The 27,477-nt window shown below is 41.4% G+C and overlaps 1 protein-coding gene across 5 annotated transcripts in view; it reads right to left on the bottom strand.

The window, feature by feature from the left end:
* Nucleotides 1-232: 232 nt before the first annotated feature.
* Nucleotides 233-27,477, bottom strand: part of ARSK (arylsulfatase family member K) — a 44,807-nt gene continuing 17,562 nt past the window's right edge. For 2 of the 5 annotated variants that reach the window (XM_027662956.1, XM_027662958.1), the window contains 4 exons: nucleotides 27,142-27,313; nucleotides 25,788-26,012; nucleotides 18,953-19,177; nucleotides 18,178-18,873 (listed from right to left, as the gene is read on the bottom strand). In XM_027662956.1, the coding sequence (XP_027518757.1) occupies nucleotides 18,605-18,873; nucleotides 18,953-19,177; nucleotides 25,788-26,012; nucleotides 27,142-27,313 (891 nt within the window). In that variant the 3' untranslated portion in view covers nucleotides 18,178-18,604. Of the gene's footprint in view, nucleotides 1,555-8,136; nucleotides 8,649-18,165; nucleotides 18,874-18,952; nucleotides 19,178-25,787; nucleotides 26,013-27,141; nucleotides 27,314-27,477 lie in introns of those variants that run through there. The other 3 variants (XR_003530833.1, XR_003530832.1, XM_027662959.1) reach the window with 3 other exon arrangements.

Here is a 27,477-nt window from a genome sequence, read left to right on the forward strand (position 1 = left end):
CCTAAACCACAACACTATTACATAACAAAGCAGTGATTCTCACAGATTAGAAACTGAATAAACTATTTTCAGGAGATGCTATATGTCTAAGTGTCTTAGTTTAAAGGCAAAGACTGGGGCAGAGACTCCAACAAACAGATCACCTCTCCTTTTTTTAAAAAAATATCTCCTCCTTCACCAATACAGAGACAAAATGCAAGGAGTTACAGGTGAAAAAATAAGTTTACTCACAAGAAATAAAGAAGCAACAACACAAAACCAAAATGGTTCATACCAACAACAGAGAGTACTTCCAGTCTCCTCCCCCTTTTGTACACAGACAAAAATGGTGACCAACACATGCTCTCCTCACCAGCCCCACCCTCTCTACGAGAACAAAGAAAAAATACTGTGGCAAAGAAGATTCCGAAGAAATGCTGATCTCTGGCTCCACTGGGCTGCACTCTACACAGCTCTGCAAGGGTTTGGGCTCTGCACAGCTTGGCTGGGCTCAGCTTCATACTGCTTCTCCACTCATGTATGGAGCCACGTGGCTGGTAGGGCTCATGTGGCTGCTTCCTTTTATTTCTCCTGCACTGGGGAAGAAAGATGGCTCTGAGGTGGTGAGAGTTCTGGTTCCGCCCAGGCAGCCAGGACTACCATGGCATGCTCTGTCCCCCTGCCCTGCCCAGCTGTGGCAAGGGTGTCACTCTTAAAGGAAGAGTTTATCCAAAACAACCTTGGAATAAAAGGGGAATAAAATACAAACCCTACTTTAATCGTGACACTAAGGTAAGGTAAGAATTAAAAAGGATACCAACTCTTATTTTTACACAGCAATTTAGAAATGGCTTTCTGAGAAGTTACAAATACCAAAATATTAAAAATATCAAAATAATACAAGGTCTTTTGAAAAAACTTTCAAAGTTCACCTACTGCAGCCTTGTCATTATTTAATTTAGCCAGAGTTATCGGATACACATCTGTATCTATTCAAAGAAATAAGAACTTTCTTCTCTTTCATCCCAGTACAACCTCTCAATGCAGATGTGGTGAGGTGGCAAAAATACCAGTAAAATAGACTACACGCTTGGTATCTTTGGCAAATTTCTCTCACCTTCTTGCTTTTCAATCGTTTTTTCTATCTCAAGATCTTTTTGTTTTCTCTTTCCTTCCCCTTGTACCTCTTTCTTTACTCTTCTTGTCCACCCACAGAGTTTCCAGTAAACTGATTTCACACTAGTGTTACTCTTTAGTAGAAATCCTTTCAATGACATTTCCCTTTGTAGCACTTTAATTCACTATGTTCATCTAAAAAATTGTGTTTGACAGTTTCTATATCCATAATATGTAATTGCCGAAAAATTGCTGAAACCAATAGTATGGATTTAGTTTAACAGTAACTGAGGGGTCCACGGAATGATAGAGAGATAGGGGAAAGTGAGAGGGGAAGAGAGAGAAAGAAAGTGACAAGAGAAATAGATTAAGTAGAAGAAAAAGATATCATCACTGTAGATTCCAATGACATCTCATTGTTCCTCTTCTTCTGGTCTTCTTGGTGACTGCAGACTGTACCTGCAAGGAGTGGTGGAGTTTATATTGTGTGGAGGCTAGGTGGAAATGCCTCCTGTACCTACCCTGGATAATGTAATACTGGATAGTGGGACATTTCATGAGTCTTTCACACCTTCTAAGATATTGTATCTAATACATCAGCATAATTGAATCAATCATGGCCCACTGTGATCCATCATCTGAGGTGAATAGCTCAGGCTAGGTGTGATTGTCTTTGGTGTTCCCAGGAGGGTTTTTTTCACAGCTGAGTCATCACGTAAGGGAGAACACTGGCATGATAAGAAGGACTATCCCGCCTTGAAGGATTTGCCTCTTATCAGCCTCTTATCTGGAAATTCAGTTTTTAGCTTCAGGTATGCACCTGGGATAGCTGGGCAATAGTACCCCCTTATCTTACTTTAAGGTCCTTTCACAGTCCAAATTAGTAGGCATATTCAGGGAGGGATGGGTTTCTGTACATGAGCAGTTGTTTCTTTGCAGGTTGTACAGTGGACAAAAGTCTTTTTGTGATCTTAGCAATGTTTAAGCCATTAACCATTTGAGTCTATTACACATAGGAAATCTGTTCTAAAGTAAAAAGGATACCAACTCAATACAGGTTCCATATAGAGTCATAGGATCATAAAATGGTTTGGATTGTAAGAGACTTTAAAGATAATCTAGTTCCAACACCCCTGCTATGCGCAGGGACATCTTTCACTAGACCAGGTTGCTCCAGGGATGGGGTATCCACAGTTTCTCTGGGCAACATGATCCAATGCTTCACCAACCTCACAGTAAAGAATCTCTTCCAAAAGTACATATATCTGTTTCCAGTAAGGCTCCAAATTTCGAATGTAGGTAGGCATACAATAAAGCTGTATATATAACTATTGCAGACTATTTGTCTGGGCATGTTGTACCTTCACATTTTCCAGACGTGAAGGTATGTTGCATTTTAACATCTGCTAAGCATATGAGATAGATATGCTTAGTCGAATGCATTTCCATTTCCTCTAACTTGAAGGTAAACATGCAAAGAACAGTTTATTCCTTTACTGCATACACACTTCATGCTTCTGGTAAGAGCTGTGAGTAAACCACATTTCTCAAGTTTTCCTGTTGCTACTGTTCTTCACTCTCAAGCATAGTGTTTTTAAAACCAAATGACAAAAGGAATCTCAGGAAGTAGCATTCATTTGCTGCTACAGAATAGTGTTACTAAGACAACCAGCTGGAATTTCTGCAACAAACACATGAAAGTGCTTGTAATGGTTTTGAGACTAGGAAGTATTCCATCCTATTCCTTCACGTAATCAAACATATGAATAGACAGAGAGAGAAGCCTCTTCCTCTCTTCCCTTCCGGCGAGGTTTGGAGACAGCAGGCTCCAGCAGCCGGTCTCGCTCCTGTGGGGGAGCTGAGGCCTGTTCGGGCCTACGGGGCCTGTTGTTTCTGCCAATCCAGGGTCTAGTAGTGTGGCGGTGGCGTTTGGCGTGATTGTGCTATCTCAAGGAAAGTATTAAGATTTTCTTTGGCTAGTTTTTTTATTGAGTGCGTATGCGTGTTTTTAGGGTTTTTTTGTTTTGTCCCTTTTCCCTTTCCCTTTGGGGGTGTTGGGGGTTTCTTTCTCATGTGTATATAGTCTTTGTAATTGTATATAAATGTAATAGAAGTGTAAATATATTTATATATTTCTTTAGCTCTCTTATTTCGGGTCTCTTGGGGTTTTTTTTCTCTCTTTTCCCTTGTTTTTTTGGGGGGGGAAGCTTTTCCTGTGGTGTTGGAGACTTGGCAGGGAGCCAGCTCCAAACAACAACAGTACTGATAAAAAATAATTTTAAAACACAGCTATGATCTTAGCTACAATATCAGGATTAATATTTTTTTTTAAAGGAGTTCTCAACAATACAATATGTAGATGAGCATGGCTATTATTTACTCTTCCATAAGAGTAAAATAAAAAGTAAGAGCCTGACATTGCTATATTCTCAAGTACGCCTACCTACACCAGGGAGAAAAAAGTTTGAAAAAAACTCTCCCATCACCAATCAGTTCTGAAGCAGGGAAAAAAAGCAACTCACTTTCCTCAGAATTGTTGTACATGTTTCCAACATGCATAAAGTAGGACTCCATTGAATTGTTCTTGGTAGGTTTTGTGGTTTGGGGGAAGGGGATCTTTGGGAGGGGTGAGGGGGGAGTTTGTTTGATTGAATTTCTTTGTTGTGTTTCATGTTCTTGGATTGGGTTGGGTTTTTTTGTAAGTATACCTGACAGCAGGTAGGTTAATTTAATTTTAATATTTTCCTATAAGAAAGGCTTAAAATGTCCAGACAATGGTTAGAATAAATCTGTCAGTGTCTGTGGAGAGTTAAATTTATAAACAACCATAGCAACATAATTCTGTTTATTCTAATAGTTTTGTAGCAGTCATTCTTTCCTCCTTCAAGATTTGTGTATCCCTTCTACCTTTGCCACTAATGAGCAATTCATACAAGTAATCAAGTTTTGGTTCGAGCCCTGCACAGCTATAAGGACTGCTTAGCTGATCAAGGCCTTTTCCCAAACACCCTGTGAGATTGGCAGCATGTTAAAACATTATGAATTAAAACCCTAGCAGGTTGACAGTGCCCATAACAGAGAATTCCCATAGACCTATCCTGTGGGGGGTAGATTTAGAAGCACACGCGCTGCATATACACTATATATACATACCTACTATATGTTGAAAGAATCTTAGATGATGCAGGACATATACTGCTTCAGGACTGCTTGCACAATCCGGCCTGCGTGCTGGACGGCAGGGACCTGTGTTCTCCAGCAGCAGATCTGTGTCCTTGAGCAGCAGATATCAGAAAGCTGCATAGAGGAAAAAAGGGAAGGAGGTTGTTATCCAGAGTGTGAGAAACCAGAAGATGGGGGGGCCTGGAAATGTGCCTTGGCTAGTAGAGCCAATAAAGTTATAGATATAGTGTGTGAAAGTGAATGTAACCAATAGAAAGTTAGAATAGAGCGTGTGAACCCTGTAGGACCCTTGATAATGTGTGTATTTTTGGAATAAAGTTGGAACATTGACTGTACCTCGAGGAGGATGTGTCTTTGACTCTCGAGCTCATTTTTTGCATCTTCTCCTTTTAACTATACAATTTTTACAAATATTTTCCAAATCACTTTTCATTTTCACAGTACCACTTCTATTTATCTATGCAAATATTTCAGAGTGGTAAGGGCCTCAATATCTACTAAAATGTTGATGTATTATTCTGAGAATCACAGAATCAGAGAATGGTTGGACTTGGAAGTCACCTTTAAAGGTCATCTCCTCCAAACCCCCAGTAATCAATCAGGGACATCTTTAAGTAGATTAGCTTACTCAGAGCCCTGTCCAACCTGATTTTGAATGTTTCCAGGGATGGAGCATCCATAACCTCTCTGGGAAAGCTGGTCTCACCAGGCTCCTTTAGTTTGAAACCATTACCCCTTTTCCTATTGCAACAGGCATGGACAAAAAATTTGTCCCCATCTTTCTTATAGGCCGGCTCAAAGTATTGAAAGTGTCAGAAAGGCCCCTCCAGAACCTTCCTTCTCTAAGGCTGAACTCTAACTCTCTCAGTCTTTCCTCATAGGAGGGGTGTTCCATTACTCAGAATGTCTTTGTGGCCTTCTCTGGACACCCTCCAACTGGTCTTTCCTGTGCTGAGGTCCCCAGAACTGGATGCAGTACTCCAGATACCTCTCTCACTAGAGGAGAATAGAGGTGAAGAGTCACCTCCATTAACCTGCTGGTCATTCTGCTTTTGATGCAGCATAGGATGTGTTTGGCTTTCTGTGTTGCAAGCTCACATTGCTGGCTCATGTCCAGGCTCTCATTCACCAAAGTCCTTCTCAGCAGAGCTGCTCTCAATCTGTTCATCTCCCAGCCTATATGGAGATTGGGTGTTGCCCCAACCCAGATGCACCATCTTGCACTTGGCCTTGTTGAACTTCATGATGTTCCCATCGGCACATTTCTCAAGCTTATCCAGGTCCCTCTGGATGGTATCCTGTCTCTCAGGTGTGTCAGCTGGACCATGAAGATTTATGTCACGTGTAAAATTGCTGAGGGTGCACTCAATCTTACTGTCTGTCATTGGTGAAGATTTTGAATACTAAGCCCTGAGGGACACCACTTGTCACTGACCTCCATCTGGACACTGAGCTGTTGACTACTACCCTCCGGATGCAACCATCCAAACAATTCCTCATCCACTGAAGAGTCCACCCATCAAATTCTTGCCCCCTAATGTGATCACTCTATTGTAGAAGGCCACTAGATTGGTCAGGTAGGAGTTGCCCTTGGTGAAGCTGTGACGGCTGTCTTGGATGACCTCCTTGCTGTCCATGTGCCTTAGCTTAGCTTTAGGCAGTGAGAGTTGGGACTGTTCAGCCTGGAGCACAGAAGGCTCCAGGGAGACTTTCTAGCACCTTTGAGTACATAAAGGGGGCTACAAGAGAACAGGAGAGGGAGTTTTTAGAAGGGCAGTTAGACATCAGTTATTACTGCGTCAGAACCACCTTGGGGCAGGGGGTGGTGTGGAGGGGGAAGGGATGGGTCGATCCTCACGGAGGTGGGGTGGTGTCGTATCCCTCATGGCAGGCCCCTGGAACCCACATGGGGAAACTCTGGAGTAGCTGTCAGTCAAAAAAGCCCGGGCAAACTATAACACACCACACCTCCTGGAGTCCCTAACCCAGCCTCAGATTGGAAGGGATGGTGAGAACACTGCCTCTCACCCTGGCCTGGAAGCCCAGAGTGGCTGGTGGGTCAGAGATCCCATCTGGAAAGCAGATAAAAACACAGGCATGTGTTTGCCTCGTGTTGCAGCCCTGCCACATGGACTTGTGCGAGCCAGTCTTCTACAAGGCTTCAGTGGCAGCTATCTCTCCCTTCTCTCCTTCTCTCTTCTTGCTCCTTCTGTTTCTGTTTCTTTGCTCCCTTCTTGATGCTTAGGGTGGCTTGGAGCTGGAGGGATTGGATCTTGATGTAAGTGTTATGGAACTGGTTGGATTTTGCCTGAAGTGTTGTGGATTAACAGTGTATGCTGAGTTAGTATTGTGGTGGAACATTTTTGTCTAGCTTGTGTGGTGTCCTTTTGAACTTTGACCAAGTTCCCTTATTTGATCCCCTAACTTAATAAAGAAATCCCTTGAGAACAAGCTTGTGGCTTATCTTGACGTATTAAAGAACCCTATATCTATATATTTAAGGAAAACTCCTAGCCAAGTCCATGAGCTGGCAGCTCCCTGCGGCCAGAGTCTTACAAGGGCATGTGATAAGACAAGCATGTAGGTTTAGAATACATTTTATGACAAAATTCTTCATTGTGAGGGTGGTGAGACACTGGAACAGATGTACTCCCAGGGTACTACTTCCTACCCTTTTTAAAAATAGATGCAATATTTCCATTTTTCCAGTCACCCCTGACTACCATAACTTAATTCCCAAAGACTGTCACTGATCTACAGCCAAAAATTTGGATCTGACCTGCACTTAGTGCAGAGGGCTGACAGAAGTGCCTCACACTTAAACTTCAACCTGAAGTCACTCATTTCACTGACAGTATAGCGAACAACCCAGAATTTTTCCTCATCTAGGCAGCTGCTAACAGTAACAAAAATGCAGTTGTCTTTAGTTACCTCCTCTGCCTTGGAGGCCAGAAAGCAGAAGTACTGTTATACTAGCTCTGCATCCTTTAAGTGTGAATTCTTGCAATGTACCACCTTTCTCCCTAACTTTCACTTCCTGAACTTCCATGAAACACTTCCTCAAAAGGCAACTACACAGAGTTATGTGTTGTCATACGCGCAATCAACCAGGCAGAAGTATCTCACATTACAGTAACTCAATGAGTAACAGTAATTTCCTCTATTTCAATTAAAACTACAAGAAATAATTCCAATCAAAATGAGAGCTACAACCATGACAACTCTACAAGATATCAAAAATAGGAACTATTGTGAATCTTTCTTGTTTCTGTTATCAAATCATTAGCATCCTCCACCACAGGTGTATTTTTGACTCCATCAATATAAAAAATTTCTAAGGTGCTACCTACAATGTGAATGTAAGAAAGACATAAAATTGTGTCTGAAACCCTGATAGTCTTCACTGAATTTTTTAACTCTGCACACCTCAGGGGCAGAAAAGGTGACAACTACCTTTGGTCTTGTTCCACATGTGCTAAGATCTCTAAATGATTGTTAGCATTTGGATGCAGGAGTTTTCCTTAAAGCTCTAAACAAGCCTTCTCTTTTTTGCATGACTGGTTAAATGATCAAGTAACATAAACAAATTCAAATCATCTTGTATGGTTTTAGCATTCAGTTCCAATCACAATTAGCTACACATGTTCTGCTGACAGGCAGTTAGGTGTAATACAGCTACTTGCTCACTTCTCCCATACCCCTGCAGTGAGTGGGACAGGGAAAGAAGAATATCAAAATAAAAGCAAGAGCATTTGTGGGTCAAGAAAAAAAAATAAATTAATAAACTAAGGGGAAGGAAAGGGAAGGGGAAAGGAAAGGGGAAGGGAAAAGGAAAGGGGAAGGATTCCCAAACAAAACATGGCCAATCTCCCTAAATCCTCTCTTCTCCATTTTATTGCTCAGCATGACCATTATATAGCATGGAATAGCTCTGGTTAGTTCAGGGTATTTTTTTAGTTGTGTCCCCTCCCAACATCTTGCACAGCCCTAATCTATTCACTGAGGGAGCAGAGCAAGAAATAGAGAAGGCTTTGATGCTGTGCCAGGACCATTCAGAAATAGCTAAAACAGTATGTTACGTTCACTGTTTTCATCAGAAGTCTGAAACACAGCACCATAAGATCTGCTATGAAGAAAATTAACTCCATCCCAGCCAGACCCAGTACACACACACAAGTATCATATATCAAATGACTCATGATACATGCTAGTACAAAGAGCTCCAGGAGATGAAAAAAAACCACACGGTTTTCTTAAACCATTAAGGTTTACTGGTTTGCCTTTTGGCAGATGAACGAAATTGTCTTCTTTGGGTTTAAGATGTTCAGCTGTTTTTTTGCTCCTTCAATGCATTCTTGGATTAAGTGCCCCAGCAAAGAGAGAAGACAAGCAATACTTAAAAGCTGGTCTAAATTCTGAACACAATAGCAAGTGAAAAACAGTGCACTACAGAACACTAGAAAACAATTACAGAGACATAACACATTTGTTATTATGAAGTTGGAAAGACAACATTCTCTGTTTCTAAAATGACATGCTTTTATGCTTCTGACACTGCTCTAAACACTATATTGTTTGTGGTCCAAGCCATCTTATTAAAAAAAAAAAAAACTAAACAGAATTTCATTGTTTGAATTTTAACAGAGATACATTTTTTAAAAAAAATTGGCAGACTAGGCTAGTGCTTTTACAACAGGCTCATGATTTTCAAGCTACTCTATAGATGACTGACATGAAAATAAAATTTTTAGACTTAAATTCAAAACTAGTCATGCTTTGGAAGTTGTGGGGGTTTTCTTGTTTTAATATGACCAATCTGTAGCTTAGTAGATTCAGTTTAAACATTTTACGGAAAAGTAAAAGGTAAAACAAGAAAATTGTATCATATCTTAAGTTAGAAGGGACCCTTAAGGATCACTGAGTCCAACTGCCAATCCCTGCTAGAACAATCTAAGAATAAACCATATGACTAAGAGCATCATCAGATGCTCCTTGAACTCTGACAGACTTGGTGCTGTGACCAATTCCCTGGGGAACCTGTTCCAGTGACCAAACATCCTCTGGGTGAAGAACCTTTTCCTAATGTCCAGTCTGAGTTTCCCTTGAAGTAGCTTCTTTATTCTCTTTACTTGTGTCCTGTTGCTGGTCCCCAGAGAGAGGAGATCAGCAGCTCCCCCCTTCCTGCCCCACTTGAGGAAGCTGTATGCTGTGATGGGGGTCATGCCTATGCTTCTCCAAGCTAAACAAACCAAGTAACCTCAGCCACTCCTCAGAAGCCTTGCCCTCAAGGCTTTTCACCATCTGGGACCCTTTCCTCTGGACACACTCTAGAGTTTGATTGTATTGAGGCGCTCAAACTGTATGCAGTACTTGGAGACAATCAGTGCAGAGTAGAATAGGAGAATCACCTCCCTCGGCATAGCTGGCAACAGTGTGCCTGATGCACCTCAGTGCACAGTTGGCCCTCCTGGATGCCAGGGCACACTGCTCATTCGCAGTCAACTTGCAACTGACCAGGTCCCTTACTCTGAGGCTGTTCTCCAGCCTCTCATCCCCCAGTTTGCACACATACTCAGGATTACCCCATCCCAGATGGAGAATTCAGCAATTGTTCTTGTTAAATTTCAAGTGGTTGGTGGTTGCCCATGTCTGTAGTCTACCCAGATCTCTTGGTAAAGCCTCTATATCCTTGAAAAATAGCTACAAGAAACAGCCAATTATGAGAAACAGCTGCCCTACATGAAACAGCTGACAAAGAGAGAACAATGACACAGTACATTCAAAAAGCAAGTTCATGGCAAACAAAACATTAGTTTAAGAGGCCTGAAATACTGATCTAAGGATCTGAAATTTTTTTTACTATTTATTACATTCAAGAGCAACTATACAAAGAATCTCTTCATAAAAGTTGTCTTTGAAAGTATGCATAATGTTTCCTTTTATTTCCCTGTTGAGCTAATATCTCTTATTTGAATTCTCTCCCACATATACCAAGAAAATTGAGACCTAGTTGAACATGTTTAATACAAGATTAAGAGGCTATTTTTTTAACCTAATATGTAAAAATGAATTAAATTATTATTTTAGTCACTTGCCTTTTTTCATGTCGCATTTTAAGTTATTCACATTCAGGATTGCTAGGATTGACTTAAAAAACTACAAATCTGAACTAGAATAGGTTCCTTTCTGACTGAAAGGAATAAGTCGAAGGCTTTAACCAAACAACTGTTTGACTTTAACTTCACAAACCCACACATACACATACACACACATACACAAACTTCTGGTTAGAGTTCTTCATGCATAGTTTTGTGCTGATTCTAAAGAATTTAGTTAGTGGATTTCAAACCTAGTTCATACGCTGAAAAAACTTTCCTCTCACATTCCCTGATACTAATAAGTCGTATAAAAGCCATAAATGGGAAACTCTCTAAGTTTATATTAACAGATGTTGTCACATATCCAGTACCTTAAGACCTAGGAGTGCCTGGTAAGACTTGTGCAAAAGGCCTTCTGACTTCAGCCTATCTTTAAAAATGAGTGAAATCTATTTGAATTACACCTCTATCTATATTCAGACAAGTCAAACAGAGAAGGGCAATGGGACAATACAGTACTCTTTAGGACAACTGCTATTGCTCCACTTTTTAACATCTGCATTGCATTGTTTGCTTTACATTTCTTTTCTTTTAGCCACTTCCAGTGCATGGTCCCTTTGACCTAAACTGTTGGAGTACAACAAGTTTATGAGCTGACATTTTCCAAAGTGCCATAACACAGCCCCATGCACAGTACATATGATCACACTGCGCCATGGTTCTCTGTGTGCCCCCTCACCAGCAGGGATGCCCGGAATCTCAGAGCCTCTGACGAAGCCCTGTTCTTCTTACCGTTTCTCTGTGAGCTCTCTGCAGATCTTTGGAGAGTTGGAGATTTCATCCCAACTTCAGGGGTGAGCTTCTGAATGTGGATGAGAGTACCTTACCTTTGGATGGAAAGGACTTATCCCTGGTATTATTGGTATAGGAGACAGGCTGCCCAGGGGATATAATGTGTGAGCACATCCCCTTCTGGGGGAGGTATCCACATTTTGGCATCTTTCTCCTGAAAGGTGATGGAAATACCTTTCCTCAGCAGGAAAGCACCTAGCCCCAGCTTTGGCGGCAGAGGAGGCTAGGCTGCCCAAGGGAGGTAAAGGCCCCTGGTCAGCCCCTGGTTACTGAAGGGGATAAGAGTGCCTTTCCTTGGCAAGAAAGGTGGTTAGTCCCAGGCTTGGTGGTGCTCACGAAAGTCTGGCTGCCCAGGAGAGGTAAAGGCCCCCAGTCAGCTTTCTGTTCTGGAACGTTTTGTGGGGGAGCAGTCCCATGGTGCCTTCAACAGTGGTGGTAGTGTGCAAATTTCAGAGTTTGTCTCCTGAAACAGGATGACAGTGTCTCTCCTGGCGATGGAGAGCATCTGGCCCCAGTGCTGCTGGTGTAGCTGGTTGGCTGCCCAAGGAAAGTGAGAGTCAGAAAACCTGCCAGGGCAAAACCAGTTGCTGGATTAGCCCTTCTCATCACAGCCTTTTAACTACATACTTGGTCTATGGACGTTCCTTCTCAGATATATGTACCATCACATTTTTTCACTCTCACAGATCTCAGTTTCTAACCTGAAAGAAACCAGGGGCTAATCCCTGCAAAAGCTCCTAGAACAAAAAGCCACCACTGATTTTTCACTTTCCTCTGCAACCAAAGAACTGCACCAAACACATGGCTGCATTGCACTTCTCACCTATTCATACCGTCACAAACTCTCAATCTCACAGGCTAAATCAAATATGAAGTGTTTCAAAGTACACCGTGTAAGTGTGCCATGAGAGAAAGGTTTCAGTGACCTACCCTTCTAATTGCAAACTTCTTTGCTCTTGTCAGTCAAGTGGCAGCCACTTTCCCCTCACAGCCTGTAAACTTTAAAACCCATGGTGCTCTGCACATTCTTTTTGGCTAGATGTACCATAAAGCACTTTCAGTCTCACAGAGTCTGATACAATTCTCACACAGAAAAACAAACAGCTACTGAATTTCCTGTTCACCGTGCAGCCTTTCATGAACATGCCACACACTGGGGCTGTGCGCCTTCCTTCTCAGCTCTATCTACCCTCACATTTTTTCACTCTGTCAGATCCCAGCTTCAAACATCAAAATGCCCAGCAGATACTCTCTTAAGAAAAAGGTACTAGAACAAAAACTAGCCTTGGCATTAACCTTCCCCTGCTGCCTAGAAACTACAGTCAATAGTGTTGCTCAACACTTTCTTCTGACCTACTTGTACTACCACACTCTTGCGGTCTGAATGTAAACTGAGAAGTTTCCAGCCCCAGCTCACACATATAAATGTGCTAGGACAAAACATTTGCTCGCATCTTGCCCACTATACTTTCTGTCCTGGAATTTTTTGCGTGCAACTCCTCCCCAAACCTCTTCAAGTTTTGCCTGCTCTGTGCACGTTTCAGATGTGGGCTCCCAAAGGGGAAGCAACCTAGCCCAAGCCTTTGTGGTGCCCACCATAGGCTGCCCCGGAGAGGGAAAGGCCAGCTATAGCTTTCTGTCCTGGCGTGTTTTGTGTGAGAGAAACATTTGCAGTTTTGGATATGGTCTGCAAAATTCTGAGCTGGGATCCTGAGAGATGATGCCAGTCCCTTTCCTTGGGAAGAAACACACCTCTCCCTCAGTGCTGGTGGTGCAGAGATAAGCTGCCCAAGAAAAGCTAAAGGCCTGCAACAGCTTGCTCTTCTTCTTACCATTTCTGCGGAAGCTCTCCACGGATGCTTGGGAATTTGGAGATTTCTTCCCAACTTTGGTGTCTACGTTGTTCACATGTTCTCACTCTGCTCTTCCCTTGTTGCAATTTTAATCTGTGCAATAACTTTCTTTCTGTTCTTAAATATGTTATCATAGAGGAGTTACTATCATTCCTAATCAGCTCAGCCTTGGCCAGCGGCAGGAAGCCCATCCTGGAGCCAGCTGGCATTGGCTCCACCAGACACAAGGGAAGCTTCTAGCAGCTTCTAACAGAAGCCACCCCTGTAGCCCCTCCCACTACCAAAATCTTGCCACAGAAACCCAATATGTTTTGAAATCCAACGACGTTTTTGCAGTTAGACACTACCACTGACAACTTACCAACCTTATTGATCTGTCACAATTTGTATTATTAAAGAGTGTTATTCCGTAAACTGTTAGAGTGAGTCCTTTATAAGGTGCTAGCAGTGGCCAGCAGCAGGTAACGCATTGGGAAGACTCATTGAGGGGTCTCCACACTGTTGGCTTAGCCCCTACAAAATGGTAGTCGAATCAACCTCTGATCCAGTGAATCTGTTCAGTGAAGATGGCCCCTTACAGGACTCTGTCAGACTAGCTGGACATAAGGGTTTTGGCTTACCTGAGGCACTGACAGACAAATAAAACACTAAGGGCCAAGAAAAGCTCTCCTCTCCAAGGGTCAGGCAACCCCCCCTTACCTTTCTCATGACAACCCCAAAGTTGGAGACCCAAGAGAGAGCCTTGAAACACCCTACTCCTGAGGACTTCCAGTTTTCTTACCTAGGCCACTACCAGAGTCTCCTCGCTGCAGAAGTTGCAATAGGGCACAGAGTCAGGCAGCAGCGACACTGCTAGCCAGCACCATAAATCACTCCTATGTCCAGGCTGCATTGCCAGGTCACTTTTTCCATCCTCTAAACTCCTTTGCAAGATACCTCCAGCTCACAGTGGATGCCTTTACCAAACCGTCACTGTCTCAGTCACCATCAGCTGCATACTAGAAAAAATGAGAATGGGAACCACTGTGCTCCATCCCACAGTTCTGATCTGATAAATAGCAAAGCTTGCTGGAAAAGTGGTGGGTGAAGACTTTTCCAGGATAAAATGACAAATTATGCATTTCATAAGCATTGTATTTTGAAAAATGATCTGACAACAGCAAAACAGTCCAAAGACTATTTAGCCATGAGTAGTATTTAATTGTATAAAGTCAAAAGTAATTTTTTTTCCAGTACAAAATGCCTCATCCATCTAAAATGAATTTTTTGTTAAAATCTGTTTAATAATCAGAGTTGATGTCAGGGTGCTACAATCCAGCTAGGACCACAGGAACATTTCAGATCAGGATTTCAGCAAAAGATTTCCACACACACATGCTTTTCTCTTGGTTGCAGTGCAGAGAGAAGCAACCAAGCCATGAGGTTTCATGTGATGAACATGCCTTTCACCCATCCTTGAGAAACCACGTGGGGAAAGAACAGTCTTCCATCATGCCAAGCAAAGTCCATGGAAACGGGTGGCAAAATTAACTATCCACACCCCTGGCACTACTGCAGCTTCTCCCATCTGGCCCAGGCCCTGGGGCTGTCCCTGTTCCTGCATGCCATGAGGGCAGCAGCCACACGACCCCCTGTCCAGAACAAAACTGTTGAACATAATATGCTGAACATGTTATGCTTCTGTTTCTCTAAAATGTCCAGGCATGGGAGGCTTTTTGTTCTGCAAAACTGAAACCTAGGTATTTTGTTGTTCACAATTTTAGTATTTTTCCATTTCCATTTTATTTTGACCTTCAACTAAGCCATGATGAATTTGACCCTATTGATTTCAGATCATTTTATCCAGCTAATCAAGACTACTTTGAATTTTAGCCTATTTTCAGAAGTGTTGATAGCTCTCCCCAGGTGCATTTTCTCATGTTTAATAAGAAAAAGGTGCCTACTCCTGCATTCAAAGTACTAAAAAAGTAAAAGACTTACTAAAGAAGTAAAAAACAGAACTACATAAAATTCTTGCAGACACTATTTATCAGCCTTCCCACTTTTTGATTTTTGGAATCTACAACTGAGCTTGATTTTAGCCAGTTTTGAACTTAACTTACAGTAATTTCATCTAGACTCTATTTCCACATTACGGTAGATCAGATAGGCCATTGCCCAAGTGCATTCAAAGTCTGGATTTCACCATTTTTATTTTTTTAACAGCTAGGCTAGTTATCCTGACAAAGGCAGCAGAGTATTATTTTTATGTGATTTCTTGGCAAATTCACAGTGGCAGTCTCTTACCTCTTTAGTGACCACAAGGACCTTGTATTTACAAAAATACATTTTTGTTCGTCAGAACAATGGTACCTCTCTCAGCAGAAGCTGACCAGGCCAATGCCCTTGGTAGCCCCTCAGGTATGTCTCAGAAGGCTGCGTTGACCTGAATACATCTAATCAAACAACAGGTTTGAACCTGTTGGCATTCCAGCCACAGTCTTTCACTCCACAGTCTCTCTTCAGTGTTAATACTGCATAACTCACTTGGAATGTTTGAAAAACAGATTTTTTTCCTTTGTTAGCTGGCCAGCCTTGCATGCTGCACACCTCATTTGATTAATGTTACAATAATGCAGATGCATAAGCATAACTAACACAGTAACTGAATACAACCCTATTGTTAAATCCATCTGTTTTACACTGAAATTAGCTCAGTTCCAAACCAACATAGACATATTATTTATTGCGAACAGATACAGGAAGGTGGTAAGGGGCTTTTCCTTTCTCTCTCTTGCTCTTCAGAACAAAGGTTCACACATAAATAACAAATAACTTGCAAAAGTAAAAAGTTTTTCTTTTAAGAAGTCAACATTTTCTTTTTAAACAAGCATTTTAAAAAGACTATATACAAGAAGTACTAATGTAGGCATAATGAGTGCCTACTGTTGACTCACAATCTGCTACTTGTTGACTCACCACAGTTCCACCTTGCGAACAAGCATACCTACTTCCTGACATGGTAGCTCCGGTGTTTCCTGCATTGTCTGGAAGCCTGCCCTCATGCACCGGGCTTCTTCAGACAGTCTGTTACACAAGATGTAGTTGCAAGAAGGTTTTTGTCCCAATTTTTCTTCCATTTCAGAAAGTACCTCAAAAATGGCACTTTCGTAAACCTAACATTAGTGCATCTTAAAAGCTCATGTCTTCAAAGAAAGCACTGTCCACAGAAGTGACAAAATACAATTTCCTCATATAATTTCTAAAACATTCAGGCATTAAAAAAATAACACCCAAAACACATCCAGTTCACCGTAGTTTTATTTTACTGTATTCTGTACAATGTACTGCACTTTGTTCAGACCTCTGGAAAGCACTCAATTTTTTTATTCTTCTCCCTCTTGAACAAATATTCATATGGACATAAATACTTTCTCTAATTATGCAGCACATTTATTTTAAGTAATTTCATCCCTACCTGAACTCATTTTAACCAGATTTATCATGGCATATGCTACAGAGTTTGAAGGCTTTTTTAACTATTAGTTTGCTCCTTTCCTATGATATATAATAAAAAAATAAAATTCTGCCATAGCAGCAAATTGTATAAGGTTAGCATGTTCTGTGGACACAAAGACAGAAAATAGTTAAAACCCTCATCAGTATATACCTAATTCCAGTGTGGTAAGTTGTTTATGGAATGCACGTGGAGTGCTTAGCCATCAGAAAATATGTGTCCTTTTTATGTTTAGTCTTACTAGCTTACTGCTACTGCTAGGTATTTAATTACAGATTTAGAAAAGGATTTATGTATTAAGCATGTCATTCTGAATTGGTACTATAGCAGCAAGCACCATTATCAAGAATAAGCAAACTTAAGTGCTGCTATAGTTATATTTCTCCTTAAGCAGAAGAATTACTATCTAAATCCTACCTTCTTCCAAAACTACTTTGGTTTTTCGTCACATCCCTGGAAAAATGTGAAATAGTATTTTTATGTTAACTCTTCCTATAAGCTTCAATTCCGTCTTCTCTGTTTATATTTTAGGTTTCAGTTCTCCACTCATTGATGCACACTAAAGCATCAACAGGACTTAAAGAATGCCATGAATTGTTTCAAAACACTGTCAAAGAAGGAAATTTCCATAAGATAAGCCACCACTACTGGAACTTGTGATAAGAACCAGGTCTGGTAAGACAGATCTGGGTAACCTACTCGAACAAAGATTCCCACTGTGGAAAACGGTGAGAAAGGAAAGCATTAATTATAGACATAAATGAAGGTAAAGGTTTGAAATTAGCACACTGGACAAAATTCCACTGTGCAAGCTGTGATAAAGAAAACAACTGCTTACACTCATGCCATCCCAAGTTGTGGGAACATCCAAGACTCCCTGTGAATATCTGGGACTTGGATTGCATAAAAGCGGTACCCAAAAAGCACGACATTGGGACCCTCATCACCGAGAAGACCAGAAGGACCCTGTTAGAACCCATGTGGTGAAGATATCTTTATCTTTACCTTTATCTTTATCTTTCTACTTAATCTGTCTCTCTCTTTCTCTCTCTCTCTCTCTTTCTACTTCTCTCTCTCTCTCTACCTCATATTTACTGCTAAATAAAACCATACTATTGACTTTGGCACATGGTCTCATTTGCATCTTAATTCAGGCAGAGGTATCTTTTAATAATGGGATCCTATCAAGTATTTATTTGCAAAATCTAACTGCATAACAGAGATGCAGTTTTCATCTTATGCTATGCAAATCACACTATCACCTTTCAAAGAACTACTCTACCCGCAGATTTGGTCAGAAGATTTTTGGTTTTTTTGTTCTATTTTCCAACCGTGACTAGAGATCAGATTCCCCTCCACATATGCAATTAGGAGCCTATGCACATTATGAAATTTTAAACAACCAGGGAGTGGTAAGTACCAGATCTAAAAGCAAGAGGCTAGCAGTCAGATGTTGATAAGATGGAGAGTCAGTCATGTATATGATACAGGAACGCCGACATAGTTAAGTACTTGAATAAACCACATCTATGTTCAGACCAGTACTTGTTATTAACTTATTGATTATATTTTAACTGGATGAATGTGTATTTAAGTGGATGAATGTGTATTTAATGTGGACCTATAATCAATCCGACAAATTCCACTGTAACTGGTAGCTTACTTCACTAGATTTTATAATCTTTACTCCATCCTTATAAATGGAAACTCCTACTGAGTTTTAATGCTTAATACTCTGTATTTTTGTAATCAGCTAAATATTCCATACACACAATTAGTATTTACACATTATCCTTCCTGTGTACATTTAAGTGTTACAGAACAATAACATCTAAACCACTAGTTTTGTTATGCTGGCATTATATAAAATGCTTTTGGTTCCCTAACACAAAGCAGTAACTGTTTGGGAATCTTTACTTTCAATAGCTTATATAAGACAATAATTCTAATACTTGAAATACAGTATAATATTACAAATGCATAGTGTTTTCATACCCTCAGTCATATTAAATCCAGGTTGTTTCTGTCTACTCCCCGAGCCATTTGTCAATTGCATTCTCATATTTTTTTTGTTCCTTTAACCAGTCTTGATGCCACCTAAGGTTCGCAATAACACTTGAGTAATTCTGACCCAAACTTTGTTTCCAACTGATAAACTGTCGTTTGTTATACTCCTGAACAGAAGAAGAAACCTTTGGATAGTTTACTATAGAACGGAGTATTTTGTCCAAGGAATGTACAATTAGTGGGAATTTTATGGCAACATTTGTTAGCTCATCTGGATCAGCAGTAAGATCTGGAACAAACAAAAAGCCAGTTAGGACTGTATTTAATTAAATTAATGAGTTAGTCAGGACATAAAAGTTGTAACATACCAAATAGTTGTGGCAGTACTGAACAGCCATCCGAGTACGCGATGTATTTCCATTTGCCAGTTCGCAGCATATACACAGAAGAATTCACATTGCACCCATGGAACTCACTCAGCACCCAAGAGGGCCGAGGTCCTCTTGGTGACACTTCACTCTCAGTCTTTTTATGTAGCAGCGGTATAAGAGAATATCCACTGAGGTTCTGTGGGACAGGAATTCTTGCTATATCTAAGGAAAGATATAAAAAACCAAAATGCTATTGCAGTTTCCATGATTAAAAAAAGCATAACACAATGCTACAGTTGTCTGAACATTTTATTTTTATAATAAGATGTACATTCCTAATTATTATTCTTGAAGAACAAAGAAACACCAAAATACACAATGAAGAAACTTTAGGGAACTTCCCGGGGCAAGCTGCCCACCATCCTGTTTAAATTCACTATCATCTATGTCTAACAGAAGTTTGTGAAAAGAAATCTCAATAACCTCCTTTGATAGGTGGTGCTTTTTTATTTTCTAATCATGGTTGTAAACATTTCTCTTCTGCTTTGACTGCACCAGACAGGAGAAAAAGAATGTCACAGTACGAAAAGACTCAACATTCAATATGGTGTAGCATTCATTCCTTTAACAATAACAGTGCTAAGCTGCTATGTAGCATTCTTCAGCAGTGAATACTGAAATGCTTTACAAAGGTGGCTGTTATGGTTATCATCTGTAACTGGTGGGGAAACTGAGAAGCAGGGGCACTTGCTTCTCTTGCAGGACCGGAGATAAAGATGGTATCAGAGGTAGTATCAAGACAGTGCATGTATGGAAAACACTGGTGACTCCATAACCCACTAGATGACCCTCAGAAGATGCTGTAATATCCATAAGCTCCTCAGCATCAACTTACATCACAAGTGTCTCTAGGTCCCAAAGATCAGGTCAATATTAAAACATAACCGAGAATCCCAATCATGTCACCTAAACTTCAGCATGTCCTAAAAACCAGGTATGACAGTAATTTTTTAATCATCACACTGAACATCGTCTATAGACATTCAAAATTCAACATCTTCCATTTCACAGAGCACAGTGGTAGTATTTAATCTTCAGTTCTATGCCCAGTAGCAATACTCTGCGCATACAAATTGCCCATAGGTGACTTTCTTTATCAGTACACATCTTCCTTTTTGTCCTCTGTCCAGCCAGCATCTGACTAAGCGCTAGAAAGATCTGTAATGTGTAAACTCAGCAGTTTCCAATGAATGGGCAAAAACCTTGAACAAATACATACTACATTTAAACAAATGAAAAAGGGATATAGGCTCTTCTGTTATGCTAAATCAGTAATGCTATTAGTTGAAGTAACTGCATGTGCAAAGAATGCTCCCGGTACCTTCAGCAGTTCCTGCTTTCCCAACAGAAAGCCAAAGGTACTTTCATACAGACCAAGAAACCCCGTGTTGCCTGGAGGAAAGGTTATGTTACATCCTGTTAAAAAATGCAAGAGCTGTTGCACTTCCATGTGAATTATAGGTATCACACAGATTCTGCTGGAATCAAAATATCTGTACCTATTCACAAAGTCACCAAAGGTGGAAGTCTTGAGCAAAGCATTTGGATGGTGTCTTAAGAGAGATTATTTCCCTTAGACGCCACAAAGCAAAGGGATTATATTTATCACAAAAGTAGGATTGAAATCTGTTTCCTCATTAGCCAGCAGTAGCATACAAACTGAGGACATAATAGACCACAGAGGTAGTTCTTCACATTTTCACAGTCACCTCGACATATATGCTTTTTTGATATTCAGTTTACAGAAAAGGGGAACTGCCAGAAGAGAAGGAAAGGATTACACACACAGAGTTCCGAGGGGCGGAGGGAGAAATAGGAGGAAAAGATAGAAGGATGTTAAACCACCTGGCCAATTATTTCATTTGGGGAAAGGGGACTGTATTGGGACGAAGTTGGGATGTTATTTTTTGGTCTATGTTTGGCCCTAGCCACCTGCAGAAGTTTATAGTTTTTCCTGCCAAGTCCTCTGATAAAGCAGTGAACTTGGCCTTGGAGGGAGAGCTTCTGTGTAAACTGTTTTAATTGGTCTATTGTGATTGGTCAATGGCTCGTCAAGGGCATTTGGAGGACAAAGTGATGAGTAGGTGATGAAGGTTCTCCCCCAGCCTCAATTGGGAAAGACCCCCTTCAACTCACTGCGCCTGCGTGAGGGGATTTCCAAGGTGCTCACGCATGCGCAGGAGGGGTGCACTTACATAACCAAGGGGGTGGGACTGAGAACCCCTGACGGGCGGTACTGGCCACGCCTCCCCGGGGCAGGTGCTCTCAATGAACTTTATAAAGACAGACACGTTTTCCTTTGGGTGTGGTGCCGGCTCTTCATGATGGACCAAGTTGCTTTTAGCGGGGACGCCTGCTTAAAGTGGGAGCCTGCCACCCCTTCGGAACATGCAGCTGCCACAGAGAGACTTCATTACTGGTTAGGATGGGTAAGATTATCTTATAGGTGACACCTGGGTGAGTATGGGGTGTTGAGCCTTCTTTCTAGGGTCTTTTGTGCACTTTTTTCCTCCGCCCTAATCCTTTTCCCTCAGGCGCCTGTTTTTCCCCTTTTTCCTGTTTGCCACCCTTCATAATAAATAGCTATTTTGCCAACCAGCAACAGTGTTTGGTCTTTTCATGCTCCAGAATCCCTCGAACCTGTTTTTTCCTTGATATGTCTTCCCCTTCCCCGTTACAGGGACAAAGAAGAAAAAAAAGAGATTTTTAACTCTTTACATATGATACCATAACTTCATCATCATCATCATCATCATCATCATCATCATGGTTAGGCTTCACAAATGAAGATTTGGGAAGGACACTACCCAAATTTGCTACAAGCGCGCTGGTGGCTAAAGAAGCCAATGCAAGACAGACAAGTCCAGTTGTAAAAGACACAACAGAAAGACTCCTTGAATGCTATCGGCAAGACACGATTCCTTCTGCATTGTCTTTTCTCCTTGAGAGTGATCCTGTGTGTGTTCTCAAAAGCATCAGCAGCGTTATAGATGGTGTGTCTCCAGGTCTCCCGACTGGAGGCCAGAGTAGACCAGGTACGAAGGTCAATATGGCCAAGGCTGAGATGTTGTTTCAGGGAGTCCTTGTATCTCCTCTTTGGGGCTCCTCTCTTGCGGCAGCCAGTGGCAAGTTCACCATAGAGCAAGATCTTAGGGAGGTGGTGGTCCTTCATCCTTGAGATGTGTCCTACCCAACGCAGCTGTGTTCTCAGCAACATGGCCTCAATACTTGTGACTGCTGCTTGCTCTAGAACAGATGTATTGGTCACATAATCTGACCAGTGGATGTTTAGGATTGTACAGAGACAGCGGTGATGGAAGCATTCTAGGAGTTGCAGGTGGTGGCGGTAAACGACCCACGATTCGGATCCATATAAAAGAGCAGACAGCACAATAGCTCTGTAAACACCGATCTTTGTACTTTTCTTCACGTGTTTATTTCGCCAGACTCTTTTATGGAGTCTTCTGAAGGCACTATATACCTTTGCTAACCTGTTGTCTATCTCTCTGTCAATCTTACAGTCTGAGGAGATAAGGCTACCCAGGTAATTAAACTGCTGGACTGATCTGAGCTCTGATTCGCCAATGGTGATATGGGATGATGGAAGACTTCCTGAGGTGCAGGTTGATAGAAAACATCTGTCTTCTTTAAGCTGACTTCCAGCCCAAAAAGCTCAGCAGCCTCAGCAAAGCAGGATGTTAAAGTAGCAGTGGAGCTACTTCTGTGTCGGTAACAAAGGTGGTGTCATCAGCGTAAAGCAGCTCCCGGACAAGATGGTTTAAGGTCTTACTGTGGGCCTTCAGTCGCCTTAGGTTGAATAGGCTCCCATCAGTACGGTATCGAATGTAGATACCATCTTCTTCATCGAGGTCTGCCATGGCCCTTTGGAGCATCATGCTGAAAAAGACTGTGAATAGAGTTGGTGCAAGAACACAGCCTTGTTTCACATCATTAGTTATCAGAAAGGGCTCAGAAAGTGTATCACCATATCTGACTTGGCCATGCTGATCCTCATGGAGTGAGATGATGTCCTAGTTAGAACAGCTGGGACCGATTCATCATTGGATGGGTGTAGCCCAAAACTGTGTATTCTATAGCCCTCCATGCCATTTCCCAGAAACTGTTGTCAGTAGAGGCCTGCGAGGTGCCCCCCCCCATGCTCCTGTCCTCATGCCCTTTTGTGGAATTCCCTGACTGAGCACCCTCACACCCTTTTATGGAATTCCCCACTCTGAGGGAAGGATTGAGCATCCTTTTATGGAATTCCCCGCTCTGGGGGAGGGGCTAAGCATTGCTGCCTGAGCTGGAGAATATATAAACCTGGAGTTTCAGAACCTTTCCACCTCTTGTGGGATCCAGAGGAGGACTGCAGCTCACCGCTCTCAGCCAGACTGACACCACCACCCTCAACTGAACTGCAATCACCACTTTGGCCGGACTGCAGCAGCTCTCCCACCAGCAGGGGTTTTTTTTCCCCTCTCCGTTTGCTTTGGACTCGGGGGGGGGGCCAGGGAACACCGTTTTTTTTGTGCCCTGGGGTGCCAGGTTGTACATTTGGGTTTTGTGGGTTGAGACCAATTGCTTGTCTGTGTAGTCGTGCTTATTGTATTATTTTATTAAATTGTTATTCTGACTTGCAATCTCTCTTTTGAGCTGAGTTCATTTCCCCTGCTGGTTAACTTTTAAACCAGCACAGATGATCATTTTAAGGAACTTGGGGGGACAACCTAAATGTTCCAAAATCTGCCACAGACCTTTTCTGCTCACAGTATTGAAAGCCTTGGGGAGGTCAACAAAGGTTACATAGAGTCCTTTGTTCTGCGCTGGGTAGAGGGCTTTGGACCTGATATGGAGGCCCATATGCTGTTTTCAGGACCTCATAGAATCCTCTGTAATCACCTGTATCAGCACACAATTGAATTTTTCCTGCTAGATTGAGCCACCACTTGTTCTGGATGTCTCGGAGTTTCTGTTGGAGCTTGCTGAATGCAAGATGAAAGGCTGCTTTTCTTACATGACAAGATGGCTGAGCAAGGTGTACTTGGTGAGCAGTTCTCTTCTTCCTCAACAATTCCTGGATCTCTTGATTGTTTTCATCAAACCAGTCCTTGTTCTTCTTGAAGGAGAACCTTAAGGACTCTTCAGAGGATTTGATATTAAATTTGAAAGAAAAAGGCACTCAGATTTTATATCCTATTTTCAACTGGATAACAGGATTTTTTGCTGACATTCACTGCTAGAAGTACAGTTTTATCTACTGCCCCATGTTCTCTCAGCCAACTGCAGTGTACACGTGACACATCTTAGAGAGAAAGCTTTGCAGACTGGCTTGAAAAGAACGCTTTTCTGATTGGTAGCCTAAAAGATCACATATAGTCTCAAATGGCAACTTCACCTGATGTTTAGTTTCAATGAGAGTCATCTTGCATGATTTATCACAGACAACTGTTTAAAACTTCATTCTTAAAAGTAATTTCCATCCAAGTAATTTTACGTCAGTTCTTTTCATTTGAGTCTCTGTCCCACACTAAATACTTTCATATCTAATAAGGTAAGAATGGATATCCATTATTATATCTTATTTCCTTGCCCAGATCAATTGTATATTTCTTATACAAAGCCTATTGTTCTTCCATACGCTCTTCATAAAAGACATTCCTTTGATAAGCTAATGAACCTGCCATCCTTTCAGGTTTAATCTCATCTCTGGATGCATTTACACTGTAGTTTTGTTACAGGTTAGAAATTCAGGAGAATTTTTCTTCCCCTGCTCCACTGTGAGAAAAAAACGGAGTGAATGGGGGGAAGGGAGTCAATTAGCTTTACAAAAGATCTGGCCAAATTCCTAGCAAATGGCCCATCAGAGGCTGGGGGGAGCTGGCTGTCCGGACAGAGGAGAGACTCAAACTGCTGGGTTCTCTTTTGAGGACGGAGACAGGGTCTGTGTTCGGGGCATTTGGAGAGAAGGTCTGGAAGCCTGTTTGTCTGGCTTCCCATCCTGGTCAGCCCTGACTGCTGACCTCAACTTGCCTGCGAGCTGTCTTTTGTCTCCAGCCCCGACCTGCTGTGTTTTCATTCTCCGTGCTCGCTGGGAGAAAAGGAGGAGCTTTTGGGGCACCATCAACTGAGAACCACAGTGAGTCCTGTGGGGTGAACTGCTTTCCTTACCCCTTCCTTCCACTGGGGGTAGGGTTCCCCATTTTCTTTTCGGCTCCTCCTGCGACCTGAGACCAACCCCCAGACCCCTCCCTGTGTGGTGACCGCCAGAGCCCAACAGCGCCCCCTGCAGGCCAACACAGAGAACTGCAGGCTCTGCACCTCCAGTGACCCAACAGCGCCCCCTGCAGGCCACGATTAGAACTGCGCTGAAGGACAGAGAAGTATTCATTCAGACTTTTCTTTTTCCTAGGATTACTGTCTAGGTTTTTTTTGTGTTCTGTTACAGTTTTTTGCCAACATACATATATCTTTTAAGAAAGGGTTGTTATTTCTTCTGTTTTTTTTCCACAGTTCCTCGACTAAAGCCCCTTAATTTTGAATTTACAGTTGCTGAGAGAGAGGAGTTCGGTATATCTCATAACTCATCCTCTTTAGCAAACACTCCAGTCTCCTCAGACTGAGACAAGTTTCTATAGTAAACTGTTAGGTATGAAGGCTAGCAAGGATTATACATATCTAAAATGCATCCAAGGAGGCATAATTCTGACTATAATACAAATGCATAATAATGGTAACTGGGAAAAAAAATTTCATTTGAAATTACTTAACTCACCAAGCATAGTAGGATATATATCCACAAGAGATACTACATTTGGTATTTCCTGCTGTTCTTTTACACCTGGCCCCATAACTAAAAGAGGAACATGGGAACTTCCTTCATACATGCTCATTTTATAGAACTGACGATGTTCCATAGCAAGTTCTCCATGGTCTGCAGTGAATATAACGACTGTTTTTCTAAGAAGCCCAGTATCTCCGAGAGCTGAAATAATCTCACCTGCAACAACAAAAAGGTACTGAAAATACATTGAAAATACTTCTTCCAACTTCTGTACCTGCAAAGCAGCATGTAAACCTCTAGGAATTCTCCTAGTCAGAGGGCTGAAATCTCCTCTCTTTTTGCACATACATTTGTGCAATGAAGATATGACATACACTCCTCTCCTTTTGCATGTACATTTGTGCAACAAAGACAGGGCCAAGATCAACGAAGTCAGTAATTAAGCAAAGTACTTATGCATCTTAAATATTAAAACACTAGAATGATTCTTTCTTAAACAAATTTGTCAAAATACATTACAAAACGAACACCCCAGCTTGCAATCCCTTCATTCCCTAAAACTGTCAGGCTTCCACTGATCTCTTTTCATTCATAAAATGAGGAAGAGCAATTCTGTGTCTTTGAATTCAATTTATCAGCCTAACATGTCTAAAAGATCAGCTTATTTATTCATGAATTTTATACTAGTAGGCAAGTAAATTCTTGTTCATTCATGGTCACTTTTCAAAGTAAGAAATAAAATAAATTAAGACCAATTTGCATTGTCATTTTTGTGTATGTAGACCTTATGGCAAACTAGGAAGAATTCTGAAAGTCCAATGAATTATTTCTTAACTGTCAATAATATGCTGCTAAGGGACACTCCAAATGTAACCTTATTGTTTAGTCTACGTGTAACAGCTGTTATCCAGTCTATGCATTTGAAATCAATCTCTAAGAACTACTTATGCACTAAAATTATCTTTCCTTTCAGCTCTTTGCCAGTCTGTCTCCTCCACAAAAATGTTTCCATTATTTCAGTTAGCATTTAATCAAAGAGCATTTAGTTCCTCTTGTACATGGGTTTGTACAATGTTTTGCTGCTGGTTTTCAACAGAGCCTCTGACTTGTGGTTGTGATCACTTTTCAGAGTGCACTGAATTCACCTTGCAAGAACCTTATAAGCTATCCCATTATTTGTCATAATGGGATAGCTTATGATTGATTAAGCAACATCCACATGACTTACTCCCAGGTCTGAATTGAGGTGGTTTGTTTTCTATTTTTCCCCAAGGATCAGCCCTATCAGCATTTTCCTTAAAAAACCAAAACTAGAAAACTCACTGTATAATGAAATATTACCTACCCAGCATGGCATCTGTCTCTGCACACATAGCATAATAAAATGCTCTAATGTTTCTCACTTCTTCCTCTGTAAACTCTCCTGTGCAATTCTTGGTGTACGATGAGTAATAGTCTACTGGATGCATCTCGGAGAGAGAAGACCACTTAGGTATTTTAATAGCTTCATAGGTTACCTAAAAATAAGAGGAAATAACCATCACTTTAGCAACTGAATAAAACATATTTTTTTAACACAGATTTAATTAAAAACTTTTTCACATAAATGCACAGTTCTCAGTTTACAGTCCAGGAAACACCACCTGCTTATCTGTTATGTGGTGCTGCTACCTTGTCTGTA

This window comes from Corapipo altera, unplaced genomic scaffold (genome assembly GCF_003945725.1).
Source record: "Corapipo altera isolate COAL_440 unplaced genomic scaffold, ASM394572v1 61167, whole genome shotgun sequence".
Classification (NCBI taxonomy): domain Eukaryota; kingdom Metazoa; phylum Chordata; class Aves; order Passeriformes; family Pipridae; genus Corapipo; species Corapipo altera.